This window comes from Equus przewalskii, chromosome 1 (genome assembly GCF_037783145.1).
Source record: "Equus przewalskii isolate Varuska chromosome 1, EquPr2, whole genome shotgun sequence".
Taxonomy (NCBI): domain Eukaryota; kingdom Metazoa; phylum Chordata; class Mammalia; order Perissodactyla; family Equidae; genus Equus; species Equus przewalskii.
Window position 1 is genome coordinate 25,316,218 of NC_091831.1, and position 19,990 is coordinate 25,336,207.

The 19,990-nt window shown below is 41.5% G+C and overlaps 1 protein-coding gene across 1 annotated transcript in view; it reads right to left on the reverse strand.

The window, feature by feature from the left end:
• The window catches only part of SORCS3 (sortilin related VPS10 domain containing receptor 3), a 566,960-nt gene that overhangs the window by 91,847 nt on the left and 455,123 nt on the right, over positions 1-19,990 (reverse strand). The window contains exons 8-9 of the mRNA XM_070605236.1: positions 16,282-16,371; positions 7,966-8,145 (exon numbers count right to left, since the gene is read on the reverse strand). Of these exons, the coding sequence (XP_070461337.1) occupies positions 7,966-8,145; positions 16,282-16,371 (270 nt within the window). The remainder of the gene's footprint in view (positions 1-7,965; positions 8,146-16,281; positions 16,372-19,990) is intronic.

Here is a 19,990-nt window from a genome sequence, read left to right on the forward strand (position 1 = left end):
TGTCAAAGAAAAGTTCCCTCAACTTCTTGTACAATTGCAGCATGTTTCAAAGCTGAAAGATAATTCAAATAGTTCAAATACATATAAACAAGAGGTTGAATGGCAGATTTTCTGGATAATAGATATCTCAAAATTTTAATTGTATTTATCCCTCTTTCTGTGAGAATCATGGTTAAGTGAGGTTTGCTGCAGCTCTAAGAGAATGCCAGTGGGAAAGGATTCCACAGAAGGAGCTTTTTTATTTTTTTAATGACATAATTTAGGTGATGAAATAAGAAGGTTTTTTTTTTTGGTAACCTGACTGGCCTTGAAAGAGAATGCCAACCAAAATGAAAGCAAACAACAAACAAATGGACGGAGTATGTCAGAAGGAGAACAGAATTATCTGGGAAGGACACCACCAGGGGAATTTGACAAACAGCCAACAACGGAATTGATTGGATTCCTCATTTGAGCAGAGGGTGGGTAAAGAGAGAAGCCAAGGCAGGAGATGGGCAGTGGTGGCAGAGTTATGCCCTTCCAGAGACATACCCTCCCTGCCCTAGCTGCTTAAAGTCAGTGCCACTTTAGGAAGGCTGGCATCTTATATGCTCATCGAGGGGCTATGAGGCCCTCAGATCACCTCAGTCTTTAAAATCAGCTGCAAAGATGTTTCTCTTAAACCTGATGGCTAATTATGCCTCACAGAGAATGGAATGTTTCTTTAGAACCTTCTGCCTGATGGAGGCCTTTTGGTATTCTCTCGTGCAGAGCTGGTGCCTTTTCTGCTGGACCACAGAGTAATGATTCCAGAGAACTCTCTCCCCCAAGCCAGCTGGCTCCCCTCCAATGGGTACCCACTTACTATTCACTTCCTGAAAGAAAATATACAGGTCAGACAGACTCCTGAATCTTCTCTTGCAGGACTCCTGTCACTTCCATGCCCTGCCTCCTAGTTTGATGCACTACAGCATGAATTGCTAGCCATTCAGCCACCTCTTGTCTTCTGGATGAGCATGTTCAGTAAATGGAATGGTCACGACCATATTTTCCTACCACCTGGATGGGCATTTTCTGTGTGCCCCACATATTCTGAGGGCAAAATCAGGAGAATGGGGGCTGAAAATACATAGGAAGGAGAGATTTTCAGGAAACCCATCTGCAGCTCTGAAGGTGTTTCTCCTGCAGTTACACATAAAGCCACAGAAATCTCCCTCCTATCTAAAAGAACGGGAACACTTCCCATTTGTATGTGGATTGTTCAAATCCCTTACATTATTACTGAATTGCTTCTTGGCTCCATATCTTGCATAAAATGGACTATAAGTTTGGAGGGCACTTTGCTTTTGTGTACCCTAGGCCAAGAGCTTGCAAACTTTTTGACTGCAACCAAGTACGAAATACATCTATACTGAGCCTGGTAGACCCATACCCATATATGCATGTATGTGTACACACGTAGGTACATATATGTCTCTGACACAAAAATATCAGGAAACACTACTTATCCTTACTCGCTATATACAATGTAAAGGAATTGGAAAATGAGACACATATTTTAACTCTTCTCCATCCAAGGAGGTATACTGCATCTAATGAACTTTAAACATGCTTCCTCCCACTGTTGCTCGAACTCAGAAGCATGGCTGCTGTCCTTGGCCCCAGCAGTTCAAGGAGAAGGATACCAGCTTGGTGCCCACAGCAGAGGGTAGTACAAGGTGTCAGGTCTTCATGGCCCACCTTCCCCCAGGGAATCAATTTGAATTGTAAAGGGAAGCTGACAGTGGCCCATTGGCAGAGCACTGAGTCCAGGTGGCACAGTCATCTGTCGCTCACTTGCCTGAGCCCTCAGGATAAGGAAGCCAGGGCTCCACTGAGAAAAGCAATTACTATGGTCTTCCTTGGGCTGTCCCTAGAGTCGGGCCTGTGGGGAGGGGCCGACGAAGGTCATTTGGGAAAAACGTCCCTGTGGAGTCTATGAGCGGCTGTCCATCTTGCCAAAGATGAGTCAGCTAAGGTTACAGTAAAGCAGAAGGTAGAGGGCAAGCACTAGAAGGAAGCAAGGAAATGTCAATAAGATGAGCAAAGAGACCGGAGCACTAAGGACCGCTCAGAGAGTTGCATTTTATCCTTCTAAGTATAGTGGAGTCAACCTGATTACTCATTAGGAGTTTCAAATTATACCCACAATGAGGTACCACGAGGCCCCTATCAGAACGGCTATACACACGCACATACACAACTGCTAATGCCAAGCAGTGAGGAAGATGTGAAGCAACTGGAACTCCCATCCATCTTTGGTGGGGATGCAAAATGAAATTGCCACTTTAGAAATACTTCGGTGGCTTTTTACAAACATACACCCACATTCAACCCAGCAATTCTACTCCTAGGCATTTATCCATGAAAAATAAAAACTTGTGCTCATGTGAATGTTTATAGAAGTTTTAGTCATAATCATACAAAACTGAAAATAACTTAAAGGTCCTTCAGCTGGTGAATGAGTAGACAAACTATGGTACATTCACACAATGGAATGCTACTCAGCAATAAAAAGGAACATCTATTGATGCTCAACAACATGGGTGAATCTCAAATGCATTATTCTAAGCGAAAGAAGCCAGATTCAAAACACTGTCTACTGAAGGATTCCATCCAGATGACACTCTAGAAAAGGCAAAATTGCAGAGAGAGAGAGATCAGACTGGTGATTGCCAGTGACTTTGGTGGGGAGGAGGATTGACTATAAAAGAGTTATAAGAAGGAATATTTTTGGGGTAACAGAACAGTTCTATATCTTGTTTATGGGGGTAATTAAACAACTGTATACCCCTGTCAAAACTTATAGAACTGTATACCAAAATGGGTAAATTTGACTGCATATAGATTATACTTCAAGAAAAAAATTAACGTGGAAACAAATGCATAGTGGGAAGAGCCTGAACTTTTTAGTAAAATAGACATGGGTTCATTCAAATGTAGAACTACCATTTACTAGCTGTGTGATCTGAGCTAAGTTACTAAACTCTGCATCTCTGTACTCTTATAGGCACAATGGGGAATGATACCTACCACAAGGAGATATTACAATAGATAATAAGAAAAAACCTATAAATTGTTTATGCAGTACAATACCATAGCCACTAGCCACATATGACTACTGAGCACTTGAAATGTGGCCAATGGGACTACAAAATTGATTTGTAATTTTATTTAATTTTAACCAATTTAAACTTAAATTTTAAAAATGATACCTGATTTAGTTATTGGCAAACTTTTAAGTATGTTTGGAATAATTTGGGCGTGTGAATCCACTTTTTCTACTGTAAATTTTATGAAATGTAAATGGTGATCGGGTATTTCTGATGAAAATTAGCACATGAATTGAGACGTGTGGGAAGTGTAAAATACACCTGGGATTTTGTAGACTTAGTATTGAAAAAATATAAAATATCTCATTAGTAATTTTTTGTATTTAGTATATACTGAAATGATATTTTGGTTAAATAAATTGTATGATTACAATTAACTTCACTTGTTTCTTTTTACTTTTTTAACGTGGGTAGTAGAAAATTTAGAAGTGTGTATGTTGCTTGCATTATATATTTATTCAATGATGCTGATCTAAGACATTGCCTGGTATGCTGCTGCTATTATTATAAGGAGTTACAAATTGGGTGCTTAATATCCAGGAAAGCATTGACGAAAACCCTTCAGATCAGCAGTTCAGAGCATGTGTCTGTAACATAACTGAGGGTGTTCAAAAGAATATTTGTTTCTTGATGTATCAGTAGGGAGCAACTAGGAAGAAATGTCATTTATAGTTAGGATGTGGAGGCACCCCAACAGAGCTCTATATGAAATGTGTCAGAGGAATCATGATGAGCACACATGATGGACTATACTCACCGTTAACACCAGCCTTGTTTTGATAGAGTGGGCTCTGACATCTTAAAGAAGAGATTATTACTTGACTTTCAAGAATTACATTCTTGTGGGCCAAGCCCAGTGGTGTAGTGGTTAAGTTTGCACACTCTGCTTTGGTGGCCTGGGGTTTGATGGTGCGGATCCTGGGCATGGACCTAGCACCACCCATCAAGCCACATTGTGGCAGCATCCCACACAAAATAGGGGAGATGTTAGCTCAGGGCCAATCTTCTTCTCAAAAAAAAGGAAGAAAGAATTATGTTCTCCCCTGATTAGTAATTACAGCCACGATGATATTGTACTTTGAAGCAAGGATTGAAGAGAGAACAAGCAAGTGACTCTCTGTACAGCAGGAGACTGCTCCAACAGACCGGGAAACAGACCATGTCTCCACCTTACTAGGTTTTAGAGAGTTCAGGGGGTTGATCCCCATTGGTATCCAAGGTCTCTCAGTGCCAAGACCTGCAAGGTGAATTCTCAAATAAGTTCTCACTTTCTCTGTCCCCTTCCCAATGTAAAGAAGAGGCACTTGAGAGGTCCACGTGGAAGATGGAGTGACACATCAGTAGTTTTAAGTGACCATGGTCAGTCCCAGCCACCTCACATCCACGTTACCTAAAGGCATCCCTGGCATTTCAGAAAAGTGAAAATAGATGTAGTATCCTATTACATTATAATTTAAAGTTACACATTAACTTGCACAGAGAACTGCATCATGCATGCACATATCATTTGCTAGATATGTAGACAAAGGAGAAAAACATAGAGAAGTACTTTCACAGAGAATAAATGCCAACTTTTCAGTCAACCTCTTCACTAGTATCTTTATAGTCTTTATCCCCACTATTTCTCAAGGTCACTCAACATTTCACAAAAATGGACCTCTACTCATCAGACTCTGGTTTTCTTTTCATGCTGGAACTCCACCAGGCATGCCTTTTTCCCAGTCTCCAATAATTCCCCTATTAAGCCAACTCATCTACAAGTCTTCCCAAATTCCTCAAGGTAGAACTAACCTTCCTGCTTAGTGATCCCACAATATGGGAGAATTGCACCTCTAATCCAAGTTAGACCGTGATCACTATTAGGGTAAATAGTCACTCTTATATCTTTCCAGTAGCTTGTGAGTCTCATGCACCAGCCTCATCTCATCAAACAAAATACACTCCAAGAAAGTGTGTTAATTTAGCTGAATTGAATGTGAAAGCTTACTGGTTTTCCCAGCTGCTTTACTCAAGGGCATTCAGAGTCCAGAAAAATTATAGTCTCTTTGCTAAGTGGCCATATGGTACACAATCTCAGTTTCTATGAGAATATCCACTGAATAAGGTTAAAGTCTAATGACTCCTAGAGACTAATTAAATTGAGCTTTATCTCCAAATCACAGAATGTATCTCCAGGTGCAAAACAGTATCGCCCTCTAAAAACTTTCAATATGGTCATGGGTCTAGATTACGTCAGGATCCAATTTATTCCCTTGGTATTAAATTCCTTCTAGAATCTGAACTCCAACTACTTATCCAGCACTTATTCCTATACTTGATAAGCATCTATCTTACACAATTAGACTGACTGGCTCATAGTCACACAAATCTACACCACCTGTCCAATTCTTGGCTCATGCCATTCTTGACATTTGGAATGCCTTCCACTTCTTCCCTTCTTCCACCCCAGAGTGAAAAGACTCATCAGATTGGTAACATTGAGAAAAAGAACTAGGCAGGTATAGCTCCTCTCCATCTCCAGTATTTTTGGGATCTGCCTGCAAAGATCATATCCTCTGTATCTCAGTGCTATGGTGTCATAGGGACAGGTTTCCAGAGTAGAGATTGTCATTTTCTATTTCTTCCAGTGACTGGATGGATGAGTCCAATTCTGGGCGCAGCATTAACAAACCCACTTCCTCCTACATAAGTTAAAAAGGCAATAAAGCTGACATTTGCTCTCCACTTGTCTCACCATTTGTCTCTGTCTCAGTTGGTTGCAATCTTGGCAGATAAAAGAGGAACTTTGTTTATTGACCCCCTCAAAGCCCAACAAGCTAGACTGCAAGCTCCCTGATGGTAAGAACCATTGCCTTCCTCATGGGCTTGAACACAACATAGGGGCACAATCAACCCTGATAAAATTGAATGGAGAATGAGCTCTACAGTGCTTGTTTTAGAGAATTTGCCTTGCCTGGTACATCTTGCTTCTCTACAGATGCAATGACACCATGCATTTTTTTCTCCAACAAGATTGAAAATGCAAGACCGACTTCAGCAAGAAGAAAAAAAATTACACGTATCTAGGCACATTCTTCATTTTGATTTATGCTCCACTTTGGATCACAGTGTCTCAGTGTTCTAAGTGACCAAGGAGTTTCAGACTCCCTTTCTTAGAAAAGGAACAGCACTGTGGCAAACTCATCCACTGTATCAGTGGGGTCAGAGACAGAGGGATTTCTCAACTGAAAGGTCATCTGCAGCAATCTCTACACTCTCCTATTTGGGATCTGACCACAGGAGCATGAATAGTGCCATTATCTCTATAGCCTCACTTATACAAACAGGAACTTGGTTGGAATGGCAACGTTCAGTCCTGGGAACATTCATCCAAACCTTGCCAGGAGATGTGACATACTGCCCAGCAACAAAGGTATATTTCTGTTTCCTGGCATAATTAGAGACATGGAGATGTAAGCTTCCCAAAACCATTTACACCCCTTGGTTATCTCTACCAGTCTTCACAACTCTAGGAAGAAATCTAGGACATTTCCCAAACTGAGACCTTGTTGTTAAAGGAACTATTTCAGAACTTGTCAACTATCTCCTAGGAAATCAGGATAGTTCTACTGATTTTGTTTTATAACCAGCAACATCCACTTCTATTTTTTTTAATGTACTTCCGTTCGCCTTTGTGTAATCCTCTTTCTACCTATTAAAATAACTGGAATCTTAAATGTTTCTACCACTCTCAGTAACTGAGCAGCCAAGTTAGATACCAGCGTATGGATGCTGGAACTTTGACAGGCACTGCTCAGAAAAGACAACTGTATAAAGCAGAAAGCCAGGCACTGACCTCTCTGTTCTGAAAACCACTCCCACTTCTCAAAGAGGAAAACTCACAAGGGATCATCTCACCCAAGCCATCTGAGGTTACCACTCACAACAGACAACTTGTCCTTCCACGAATGAATGACCTCAACCAGCACAGCCTGTGTGAGTTTGACCACCAGTCATTAGTGAATCTTGGATAAGGAGACACACTTTCTTTGCTCAAATCTGTCCATCACAGTGAGGTGGTCAGTCATGTGCCCTCACTGTGGCCAGGGCTGTCAATGGTCACACACTGTCACTCGATGTATTAAAAAGCACTACATCCTTAGGATCACTGAAACAATTAGTTTTTCTCTCATTCCTATGTAGAGTCACTTGGTTTCCTAGATAAATTATTCTTTAACTCATGATCACATTTAAAAACAAAACCTCAATATAAGTGAAAACTCAGTAAGGCGATCACATTAAAAACAGTAACACCTCAATATAAGTCAAGGCCAGTTCTTCACCATACCAAGACGGTGGCATCTGGTGGCATTTTAGGGAAACCTTCATGCTCAGCACTGATATTCACTTTTCTTTTCCTATAAAATTTGTTCATAAAACATGATTTTCCAAATAACTTAAGAGTCCATAAGAAGCAGCATACAGTTGAAAAAGGGACTTATGAGATCACATCTAGGCCAGGTATCTTCATGTCTGGCTTGTAATCATGCTCATACATACAAGAACACCGACTCTAGCTGCCATTCGCTGAGAGTTGATTGAGTCAACCAGCACACTAGTTGCTTTATATACATTATCTCTTATTCTCACAACAATATCCTTAGGTAAATATTTTATTCCCATTTTACAGGTGAATGAATTGAAGCAAAAAGACATTAAGTTCTTTGTCCAAAGTCACACAATTGCTAAGTGGTACAGTTGAGATCTGAACCCAGGACTATGTGACTCCAACGCTTGCGTTTTTACCATTAACACTCATGAAAAAGAGAGGCAGATCCAAGTGCAGGCTACATACCTCATACAGCTCAATAATGATGTTTCCCATTAGACCTCGGCTGCTCTTAATGTTCTCCATGGCCAAGGTGAAGTAGATACCACGGGTGTCTGAGATGTAGAGGTTGTATGTGTCGTTCTGGTTCCATTCTTGGACTGCTGCAAACACTTGGTTCTCATCGGTACTGATGATGTGCATGTCCTGTAAGAAGACAGCAGGTCTGTAGGGCAGCAGATATCCGCATCTCCCTGCCCATCGGGACCCAGAGTAATTATAATGACTTACAAAATGGTTGAGAAGAAGCTTGAGTTATAGGCAATGTTAAACAATTCTGTGTCGGACCAAGGGTATAAATTATAAGTGTCATGATTTCTGTTCCTTGCTAAGCAACAGTAAGATGGGTATAAAGGGCTTTGGTGGGTATCCTTTTCCATGGCTTCAAGGGATTCATCAACTTTCATTTTTTATTTTTATATCTGAAAGTTAGTGTTGGTGCTAACGGAGACATTCAGCCTTGCAAGAGGAAACTGACACTTGCAAAGAAGACAGGCCTATCCCTTTGTTAGATCTTCATTTATATTTTCAAACTTTTTAGTGCAATAGTTTCCACACTTTTCTTTGGAATATTCAGAGTCATGGGGGTTTCAAGAAGGGTGGCATGGAGGCATAGCCAATGGGTGGGGCTCTGGACATTCAACTCTGTTTCAACCAGAGCAGCATCACATGAATCTGTTTTCTACTGAAGTTCTGTGTAATGTTTTATGAGTGAAAGGTGAGGGGGATTCTGTTACTAATACAATAATATTTGAAAATCATGGATATAGAGGTAAGGACACTCAACTTGGAATTCAGCCTTCTGGTTCATGATATAAGCTCTGCTATAAGTCAGCTGTACAATGTTGAATGTAACAGTCTCCATGAGCTTCAATTTCCTCACCAAAATAGTGAGGAGGTTGTGCTACCAATGAAAATAGTTAATATTTGGCACAATTCTAAGTCATCTAAAAGTATTATTTCAATTAAAAGTCAAAATAATTCTATAATGGAAGTAGTATGATTAATCTCATTTTACTGAGGAATAAACTAGGGCACACAGAAGTTCACCAACTTGTTTCAGATTACATAGTTCATAAGTGGCAGAACCAGGTTTTGAACCTCTGTGATATGACTCTAACCTCACTGCTAGCTTCTAACCATTTGGATATATAGTCTCTAGATCAGAAGTTGGAAACCAAAGACTCATGAAATGAATATGAATCACTAATGTTTGGGTGGCCATATCCTCTACCGAATACCTGAAAATATAGTCATTTATGTGGAGTCAGCACTCATTGGAGTCTCTGCCTCACATATTCAAATATTCTTTACACATTACACATTACACATTAATTTTAACTTCCTTGTCCCTGAAGTCACTTCCTGGTCCCTGAAGTCCCTTGACTTTGTATTTCTGGAGTGGATCATTTCCAAAATCAAATCTAATAGTTCAAATTCAAAATAGCTTGCAAAAGCTAGTTTGCATACATGGCTAGGCACTGTACAGAGATTATCACAGACTCAAGTCCTCACTGAATGAACTTACACTGTCAGGAGTGAATATTGACATGGATAAACATTTGACAAGATGGGAGTAGTTGAACAAATGCAGAATTATAAAAATGTATATGCCAAAGAGTAGTATCCCAGGAAAGTGAAGGAGAGGCACCCTCGTCCCTGTGGTGGAGAGCACTGGTAGCAGGGACACAGCAATTGGAGTCAACAGTAAATAAAAATAATCAGGCTGGATGCAGCCAGTACTTTATTTGACCACCGTTTCCCAGAAATGGTTTCAACAAAAAAAAGGAGGCAGCAACATCTATCATGTCAGAACCATGGAAAGCTCCTCTAGGATGATTTTTAAAAGGAGCAAGTCCATTTGATTTGGACAACCAGGAGGTGGGAAAGTGAGAAAGCAAGTTCTGGATCTTTTCATTGGAGATTCTCTGTTAGCCTCTGGCCCTGAACTCCCTAGGTCACCTTGACTAAGATCCCACTTGCTCATTTGTGCTTACACACCTTGTAGAATTACAGGTTCCTGGGGAGCCGCTTGAAAATGGAAATAAGGCTTACTCTTAAAAACCATGTGATGAAATCGTGCTGTGTTGGTGTGGAATGAAAGCCCAAGAACCCAGTAGGTGGGGAAATAGCAGCTGCAGGAAATACGGATTAAATCCACTTACCCTGTTAAAAATGCAATAGAAATGCCTGGCTTTTCCCAGATGTTTTGGTCATAAAAATGAATGAGTTAAGTTATTTCAGACTAAACTAATGTAAAAGAAGTGGAACAAACCAACTTAAAACACTAGGGCATGGTCAGGACTAATCCTGCCAGACTTGCTGTGAGTGCATCTAAGTTTAGAGCTGCGCTGGGACTGTGTCACCTGGTGAGGAGGTACTCCAGGCCCTGAGGTGGAATGAGGCTCTCTGGCATCTAGGATTCTGGGATGTCTGCTTGAGAAATCCTTAATTTGCCAAAGCCACTTAGCTAATAAAGGATATTACTAAGATTTAAACTCATCACTATGTGAATGAAAACAATAAACTCCATAGCAATGGGGGTTTATCTTTAGAGTGCATCAAAATGACTTGGAGATCTTAACAGTATGCAGACTCGTAAGTCCCACCGCTGAGATTCTGATTCAGTGTGTCTGATGTGGAGCCCTAGATACTACCATCAGAACAAGCCCTCCAGATGATTGTGGAGTATGCAGTCTGGGCATCACTCTTTGAAAAGTTCTGAACTATGTGTCTCTCCAAATAGGTCTTACAGTAGACTAGGAGTCAATTAATAATAACCAGAATATCAAGCCTTCAAGAACAAGGAAAATCATTAATAGTTAAAATTGGTTCAATAGGAATTTGAATGATAATAAAGCTTATTTCTTGAATCTTGCTACCTCAATCTTATTCCAAAGCTTGCGTCACCTCCTTATTAAGACAACCTTGCTAGTCCTGAGAACATGCATGAAAGAGATCTGATTGATGATGAAGAAAGAAACTGAAGGAGGTAAAATGCAGTAAGAGCAAATCCTCATTGAGATTTTACTAAACCTGGAATTTGGAGAGTATGAGACATAACCATAAATATGTTTTTATTTGGAAAACAATGATAAATAACACTTCCCCATACCCTCATAGGAGAGTGCCTGACAACACAGTAATTTGGGAGAATCATAGTTGCCTTCTCAAAACTTAAACTTGTGAATTCCTAGGTGAACAATGGTGAAAATATTTCCCTGTTCTTGAAACATTTTCTTGTAATCTTGGCCTAACATAACTTCACTCATTACAGAAACTCCCATGCTCTTCAGCATTTGTCATGTGCCAAACATTATAAGAGAAATACAGAGGAACAAAGTGTAGAAGCTGACCTCAAGAAGATGCCCACCTGGTGGTGGAGACATCACCTACTCTTGTGGTCTTTTGTGAATTTGACTAAGTACTGCAATAGGAGTTCTGAAAATGGTGTTAGGAGTACAAAGGCTTATAGGTGAGAGAGAGGCTGGAGCCTTCAAGGAAATGCATGGAACTTGGAATAGCTTTAAAGCAGTTTTCCTCTGAGGGAGGAGAAGAAAGGGAGTGGCCACATCACAAGGGGTCTGTAAGGCACACCTGAGTTTTACCCAGAAGGAAGTAAAAAGCTATCACAAGACTTTAGGCAGGGGAAAGGGAGGACTAGAGCTGATCACTGCAGAGATTTGATTGGAGAAAATCAGCTTCATTGCATGGTCACGTTCATTGTGGGAGCAGTGTGAAGACTGGATTTAAGTAGGGCAGGGAGGAAGCCTTCAAAGGTGACTGCAACAATCTAGGTAGTAACACATGAGGGCCTGAACTAAGGAAGTAGGTTTTCCATGAGAATCCTACGAACTGGACTGGTGAGATATTAAGGAGGTAGAACGTACAGGGAATAACGCAGAAGGACATGTCTTTAGCATCTCAGGTATCTGACTTACAAAATTCTCTGGTTTTTTTTACAGTGTTCATTACAATCACAATTAAATAATCACTTGTATAAATATTTGTTTGAATGTCTCTCTCATTAGACTGTACATTCGCAGAGGGCAGACACTATGTCTTTCATATTTATCACTTTATTTCTAGTACTTACCATGGTATCTAGCACACAGTAGACATCCAAAAAAGTGTATTGAATAAATAAATGGAGTATGTACATAAACATGGAAGAAGGATAAGATATAAGAAATATAAGGTAGAGACTATGAGCTCATTTCTGAGTTTTTAAATGGGACCTTAAGAGGATGTACTTCAGATAGGCAATTGGACATATAGTCCAGAGTTCATTGGAGAGATATGGGCTGGGGCTGTGGATATAGAAGTCATCAATATAAAGAGAAGGATAAGATCACGCAGGAACCATGCAGAATGCAAGGAGAACTTAGGGATGTCATCTTTTAAAGGGTGGCAAAGGAAGGGATCCAGAAATGAAACTCAGAGTAAAATACTGCCAAAGGGGAGAGTATCAGGTATGGATATGTTTTTTCCAATAGTGTCAAATGCTCCAGAGAGGTAAAAAAAGATAAAGATGTAGAAATGTCTGTTGGATTTGGCATGTAGGCGGCCCCTGGTTACAAAGGCTAGAGGATTTTTAGTGGAATAGTAGAGAGATGGGTGTGGGAGAGCAGAGGGCAAATGGCAGTGGGTTGAAGAGTGAATAGAAACGGAAAAAGAGGTTAGAATTACAGATAACTCTTTAAGAAGTGCGGCTGGGCTGTGACACAGCAAAGAAGGAGAAATCACTATTTGGGGAAATGTAAAAAGTAAGGAAAAGTTTCCTAAGGAAATTAAGGAAAAGGTTAATATCATTACCATTATCATTATAATAAATTTTCTAAAACATATTTCCCTCTCCTCTCTTTTATTATTCAAAATGGGATTAATCATATTCCACTGCTGAATAAAAACAAAGCTAGACTTAGGTAAGGGGAGACTTTGAAAAGATTACTGCAATAGAGAGATCACTCCAACCATAATATCTGCAAGCACCTCTGTCAGAAAAGAATTACTTTTAGAGAGAAAAGTAAAAGAAGGCTAGAAGGAACTGGGTGTGGGGGCGGAGTGAGCAGGTGGCACGATCCAGCAGTTAAATAGGAAAACTGTTTTCTTTAGGGTCAGGTGATTCTCAGAGAGGCTGTTAGGAGTTGTTCTGAGTTCCAGCGCTTGCTTGGGCTCCCAGGGCTCGTGTATGCTCAAGAGTGGGCCACAGTTCAGGGGCTTGGGCGAAGGAGGAATGCTGGACAAATTTGGTCAAGTCAAATTAGCAGGCATTTTGTCTAGATAGGTCAGTGGGACAGACAGTTCAGCTAATCAGTTATGAGACAAAGAATGGGAATCTGGTCTTGCCATAGGTAAACACAGGGACATATGAGTCTTATCAAGGCAATGCGGAAGGGGGTTCTTTGCAGTAAGCCATGCCCAGGAACACAATAGGGCAGGGGAGTTTCTTAAAAGTTGCTGTTTTCCAGGATCCCAGTGCTCAGGAAACGTGCACCATTGTCACTATCAAATTGAGTCTCATATAGAAAAAAATAAATAAAAACCAGAAATTTTTCGCTTGTAGAAACGACTATTAGAGTAGCAAGTTAAGAAATAATCCAGAGTCTAAGAGACAAAAGACAGTCTCTCAGACTCCCAAGGGTAAAGTGAGGGCACACTGAGCCCCAGGACAGGCTGGGGAGCACAGAGCTCCTCCCCAGGAGGGAATATGCCCTCTGGATCACAGTCCTTCTTTAGATGCAGCAAACACTTTACACTTGACCAACAATGAGCCATTCATTGAATCCTTGCACCTCTGTCAAATAGTATCATGATGCCCATTTCACAGATGAAAAGACCTGGGCTTGTGGATAAGAAAGTGGCAGAGCTGGGATGAAAGGAGGGTTTCTGCTCATTAGCTCCATCATCTTTTCCCTAGGCTGCTGTGGCTCCCTGTCAGCTGTCTCCCCACCCTCTCCTGGTGGGCGCTTTTCATGGCTATGGGACTGAGAGTGCCAGCCCGATGCCCAGGGACTGGGCTATGGAGGACTCAGTACAAGGTTGCTGTTCCTGGTAATGCTGTTCATTATTAATGGCATTCATTTCATACTCTGAAAAACACTCCAAAGCCACAGAGTGCCCCAGGAGAGAGTATTTTGAACAGACAGGCTGGGAGTAGAGGTGTGAGGGTAGTGATGACAGGGAGCTTTTCATGTTTTTGTTTTTAAGCAAGATGCCCAGCAGCCGCCACAGCACCACATGGAACAGCAACAACTTGCTTAAAAGCCATTTTCATTTTTAAACAATGAAAAGAACCAATCTCCCTCCACCCCCTCTGTCCTCACCTCCTCAGCCTAGGCTATGAAAATCTGGGCCAATGCTGACTAATAAAGGGGATCAATAACCATCCAGCTATTTTCACAGCAGCCCTCATATTAATGACAAGCTGAACTAGATGAAGTTCTATAAAAGGGGCCGCATGGACAGTACTCCACCACAATAAATTGCCATGGGGTTGCTAATCACTAATGGAGTGTTCTGGGTTGTGATCAATTCCGGGCTTCATTTGTCCCCACCTGCAGCTACACTGCCCAGGGGAGTGAACTGTTTGTTTTCGTGAGAAGGTTAAAAATACATAAAATATGCACACATACAGAGGTAAAATGGGCCCTACACTGGGAGATGGCTTAGAATGTTCCCGAAACTCTTCTCCTGGGCCAATACATGGAGATCATCAGATTACTGTGAGGGGTCATTCTCCTTCAGAAAGAGCATGATTATGAATTTCTCCTTCCTCATAATCTCCAGACAGAGACACTTCTTTCCTGCTTGAATTTAGAATATTTGAGGGGTACGTCCTGGAACCACAATACTATAAAATGGTCCTACAAAAGCCAATGGCCGAGAGGGTAGAGAAAATGAGAAATCAATTCCCATGCCTCCTAAGGCTACTTAATACAGTCCCTGTCCATCTCATCTGCTTCTCCACCTCTCTCTGTAAGCCAGTCTCTCAAGATGTTTTTTAGTTTGTTAAATAAACCATACTCTCTCTTAAAATAGAGGCTGTGCATTTATTTTCTACCGCCTTCCCCAATCCTTGTTTGTAGGGTTAACTCCTTATCCCTCTTGTATCAACTTAAACATCACTTTCCTTAGGAAGCTTGGCCTCACTATCCATATTCGGTTAGTTCTAACTATTATGCTGCAATAGCCCTTGATCTTCTATATCTATAACACTCCCTACATCTACCACTGCTTGTTCAGTGTCTCTCTTCTCTACTAGAACACAAGCTCCATGAAGCAGGGACTGTTGGTGTCTTACTCACTACTCCCTCCGTAGAGCTTAGTTCAGTGCCTGGCACAGAGTAAAAACTTAAATGGAAGAAAGAAGAGTTCAATGGATGAATGAAAGAAGAAACAAATGAATGAATGGATTCATACATGCATACACAAATAGCTAAATGAATAAAGTGACTGGGGGTAGACAATTATCCATTTTCTTATCCCATAATCCCTCCTACCTCTGTACTCATTTAGCCTTTCATAATATGTTTCCTAGCACCAGCTTAGAGACCCAGTCTTTGAAACATTACATTTGATATGTGCCCAACCTGAGACTGTTTCTCTGTAGCCTCATTAGGTGATACAATTATATCGTGTCCATGTTCACATTGAGGTTCTAAGATTCATCTCCTCCCAGAAGCCAATGTTCACAAGGGATGAGGTCGCCAAAGTTTTCTGATTTTCCAATAGAAGAGTTAAAATGCCATTATTTGACATTAACATTATAGTGAATTATTCCTTTTTAATTACTCATAGTGGCAGAAGGGAGCTGAAGCATAGGCAATGCATTTATATTTAGCATTAAAATGTAGAGAGAGACGAAAACCGCAAGACTCATCTGTGCACCTTTATGCACACAGACACACAGCACCTGTGCTCCCGCCTGGGCTATTCTGAGCCTGGCCCTCTATTTGGCAGTAAGGCCCTTGCAAAAGAGAGGGGCCCTCAGAAGAGATTCCCGTGCTCGTGCACCTTTCACTACCACCCCTGGGAAATCACCCAAGGTTAAACCAGCTGTTTGAGTCATAGGAAATGAAAGCTCTTGCCTGCATACCCTGCTGAGATGGGAATACAGAACCCAGGTTCAGCAACATCAGCAGAGGCCAAATCCCACAGTAGTAAGTCAGACTGAATGCCAGCTGTCTCCCAGGCAGAACTCAAACCCCCGTGGCAGCCCAACAAGGCAGCCTCTCCCTGCTGGGTGGTCTGGCAGGACCAAGGACAGCAGGTGGTGCGTACCTTCGGCAGCGAGTACTTGGGTAACTTTATCTGAGCGAAGGCCTCTCTTCTATAGGACACGTAGTAGCTGGCTCTTCCACCAGTTGTTACCTGGATCATGGGGGAAATACAAAGAGGTTTTAGATGGGCCACGGATCATGGCCAAGATGCAAAGTATTAGCCTTTCCATCAACAGCGACAATAGGTTTGTGACAACCTTTTAGAGAATACCCCTTGCTGGCTTTGAGTCTCCAGTCCCACAGCACCCTGAGTGGCTCCCAGCTCATAGTGTTTAGACAACAAATGGGCAATTACAACAGTCTTTCTCCATGACTGCCGCTTCCCAAGAGAGCAGGGACTCTGTGCCCTGCATAGGGTACACACCTAATAAATATTTTCAGCTGAAAACAAAGAAGCTATCAATGTGGGCCGTACTCATGATCTATTTATTCTTTTGTCTTTTTTTTTTTAACAGTTTTTAATCCAACCCAACTATGACATGGTTGTCAAAGGAATTTTTTTTCTGGATCTGAATATCTGCTATTGCTCAAAGTTCTCATTACCTTGAAATTAATTACACTTCTGATCGGAGCACAAATTTTTTCCTTCATATCTACAAATCCATGCATTTAGGACATATTTATTGATTTTTCCATGTGCAAATTACTTAAATGCATCAAAGGTCAGAGAAAGAACTCTAGCTTTGAAAGTCAGAAATCCTAGGTTTGAGCCCCAGCTCCACTGTCTCATGGTTGGGGGAGTCAGGATCTGTAACCTCATTTGTGAAGGGTTGGATTCTTAGAGGAACCTGGAAACCACTCCAAGAAATGATCCTCTGGCCTGGGCTTGCTGAGAAGTCCCGCCAACATGGCACAGCTCTGTAGATGGCTGCTCTCGGCCCAATTATCCTAACTCAGGGGAAATTAATATTCAGCAGAGAAGATAACATAGCCTGTTCAGAGAAAAGAGCAGGAGGACAATAGCAACCAGGCTTCTGTGCTGAGGAGACAATTACTGGAGGCACACGCTCTATTCTCACTAAGGTCCAAGCACTTCCTGGAGACGAGCCAGTCCTCCCACTCTGGCCCAAACCTGGCGCCCATCCACAGCGGCTGCTGGGAGGAGGAGGGGTGTAACATCTCTATTGAAAGCCACCCATCGCTCCTCACTCTGAGAGATGGCATCTCCCATGGCTCCCCCTTGCTCTGCACAGATTGGAAGCCCACAAAGCTGGCACCACAAGCTGCCAAGTAGAACAGATGTTAGAGTCAGCATGAAGGTAGAACCTTGGAAAACACTTGGTGCAAAAACTTTGGCTGTGAACCAGCAGGAGGGACTGGTTTTCTCCCTCACGTTCAACGCTATCCTTACATCTCTATTTTCTAATTAGAGTCATTCTAGTCTTGGATTTCAGGACTTTTTTTTTTTGATAAGACATCTGTTCTGAATCTATATTGTTCCACATTGGCTTAAAAGATCAATGAGTTGCTGAGAAGTCTTTTTTTCCTCCTTTTTTAAATGAATCTCAACTGTATAGGACCACATTATAATACAACCCTTGGTCCTAAACCAAGGGTCTCAATCCTTGATTCTACACAGCCCCCATTAGTTCTTGCATGATCTTATTTATTTGCTTGTTTGTTTACTTTGGTTTTATTTTTAATTATAAAACCAACACATGTAAATATCCCTGCCAACTCAAGAATTAGAGTTATAGTTTTTCAACTTTAGTATGCATCTGAATCACCTGGAAAGCTTGTTCAAACCCAGACTGCTGGGCCCCACCCACAGAGTCTCTAATTCAATAGGTCTGGGGCAGGTCCAAGAATTTTCTTTTCTAATATGTTTCCAGGCAATGCTGATGCTGCCGGTCTGGGGACCACACTTTGAGCAGCACACAACCAGGATGTTGACAACTGATAAACACCTCTGTGCCCTGTGCTTCTCACCTGTCCTGACCCCTGTCTTCCTCCCACATTATAGCTACTTGCCTGAATTTTGTGTTTACAATGATGATAAAGTTTTGTTTAAACTGAGGTAAAATCCACATAACAGAAAATTAACCATTTTAAAGTGCACAATTCAGTGGCATTTAGCACATCCACAATGTGGTCCAAACACCACCTCTATCTAGCTCTAAAACATTTTAATCACCCTCAAAGGAGACCCCACAATATATCCTCTGATCACCTACAATATGCTTAAAAACAAGCTCTCAACAGGACTCTTGAACCTCAGCAAACTTACCTTGGAGAAGAAGACCAGCATGAAAGCAGGCTGGTCCCATCACTGAATGCCGGCCAGAGCTCAGCAACCAGCAGAAGCTTCTTCCCAAAGAACCCAGTCAACTCCATAGGGAACAAGAAGACAGCACCACAGAGCAAGGCTGGGCCCCGTGGCGTTTCCACATCACCGAGGGCCGAGGGAGAGCAGAGCGCTCCCCTTGACAGGGTGATTGGTCCCGCCAAGCCGGCAACTCAGCCCAGCCAGGCCTGTTCCAGCCCCACACAAGCACAGACTCTCTTTCTCACAAGCTCACCTGGGAGAGTTTGTGCTTGAGTACATCATGAAGATGGAAATTACACTTCAGATACATGATGGAATGACCAAAATATTAAGGAACTGCATGAAGCCCTAGGAACCTAGAGGTTCTCTGAGTACCTCGGAGATCATAGTATCTCCCAGAGATGTCAAGCTGGCTCCTGCAGCTCTGCCTTTGTCCTGGCTGTGCTCTCTCCATACCTCTCAAAATCCAGCTGACGCTTTAAACTTCAGTGTAAGACTTGTGGGTTCATGACAGGGTTTGGATGCCACCAATTCATTATAATTTCTCCTTCCTCTCAACTCCTGCACTGTGTTCTTTCTATTTCCACAGCACTTCCAACATTTACTCTTGTGGTATACATATTTCTATAATTACCCCTCTTTGTCTTGCTAGAAGGTTGTAACCTCCTTACTCCCAGGCAGCCCTGGTCTCATAGCAGCTGATTAGTTGATACATGATAAAGAAAATAATGATAAAACTGAGTTTACCTACATGTTCCAGAACTGCATGCAGCCCTTACATAAATTACCTAGTTTAATCCTCATGACAACCCTGCAGAGGCTATAAGGCCCTGAGTGACTTGCCCAAGACAATTTTGCACCTAGTAAAGTTTGGCTCTAAGCCTGTTCTCTTCCTCCTGTGACTAAGACAAGTCCTCCACTCATCTTACTCATCTCACTGTAAAAACAATACAATATAATTCCTTGATTCGACTATTTTTTTAAAAAACATTTTAAAAATCTCTGTAATTGGCATGTATATTTGTGTTTCTTCATATTCCCAGAAAATCTGTTATGGCATTGACACTGCATCTTAAAAGTGATATCTTCATAGAAAAGAAGAGGTGAGGTAATAAAAACTACCATGCAGTGAAAGCTTATTACACAGAAGACGCTGCGATAAACAGTTTATAAAGCACATCTCATTTGATTCTAATGATAAATACATAACATATATTACCATATAATTCCATATTACCATATAGATATTTACCATATAATTATATTACCATATATATATATATATAAGGTATCTCTACCTTACAGGTCAGGAAATTGAGGCTGAGAGAGGTCAACTAACTTGCCCAACATCACACAGCCTTTCATTGTCACAGCCAGTATAAGACTCCAGCCTGCGCCCAAGCCCTTAACTAGGAATGAGCATATTTCCAAAATGTCAGGCACA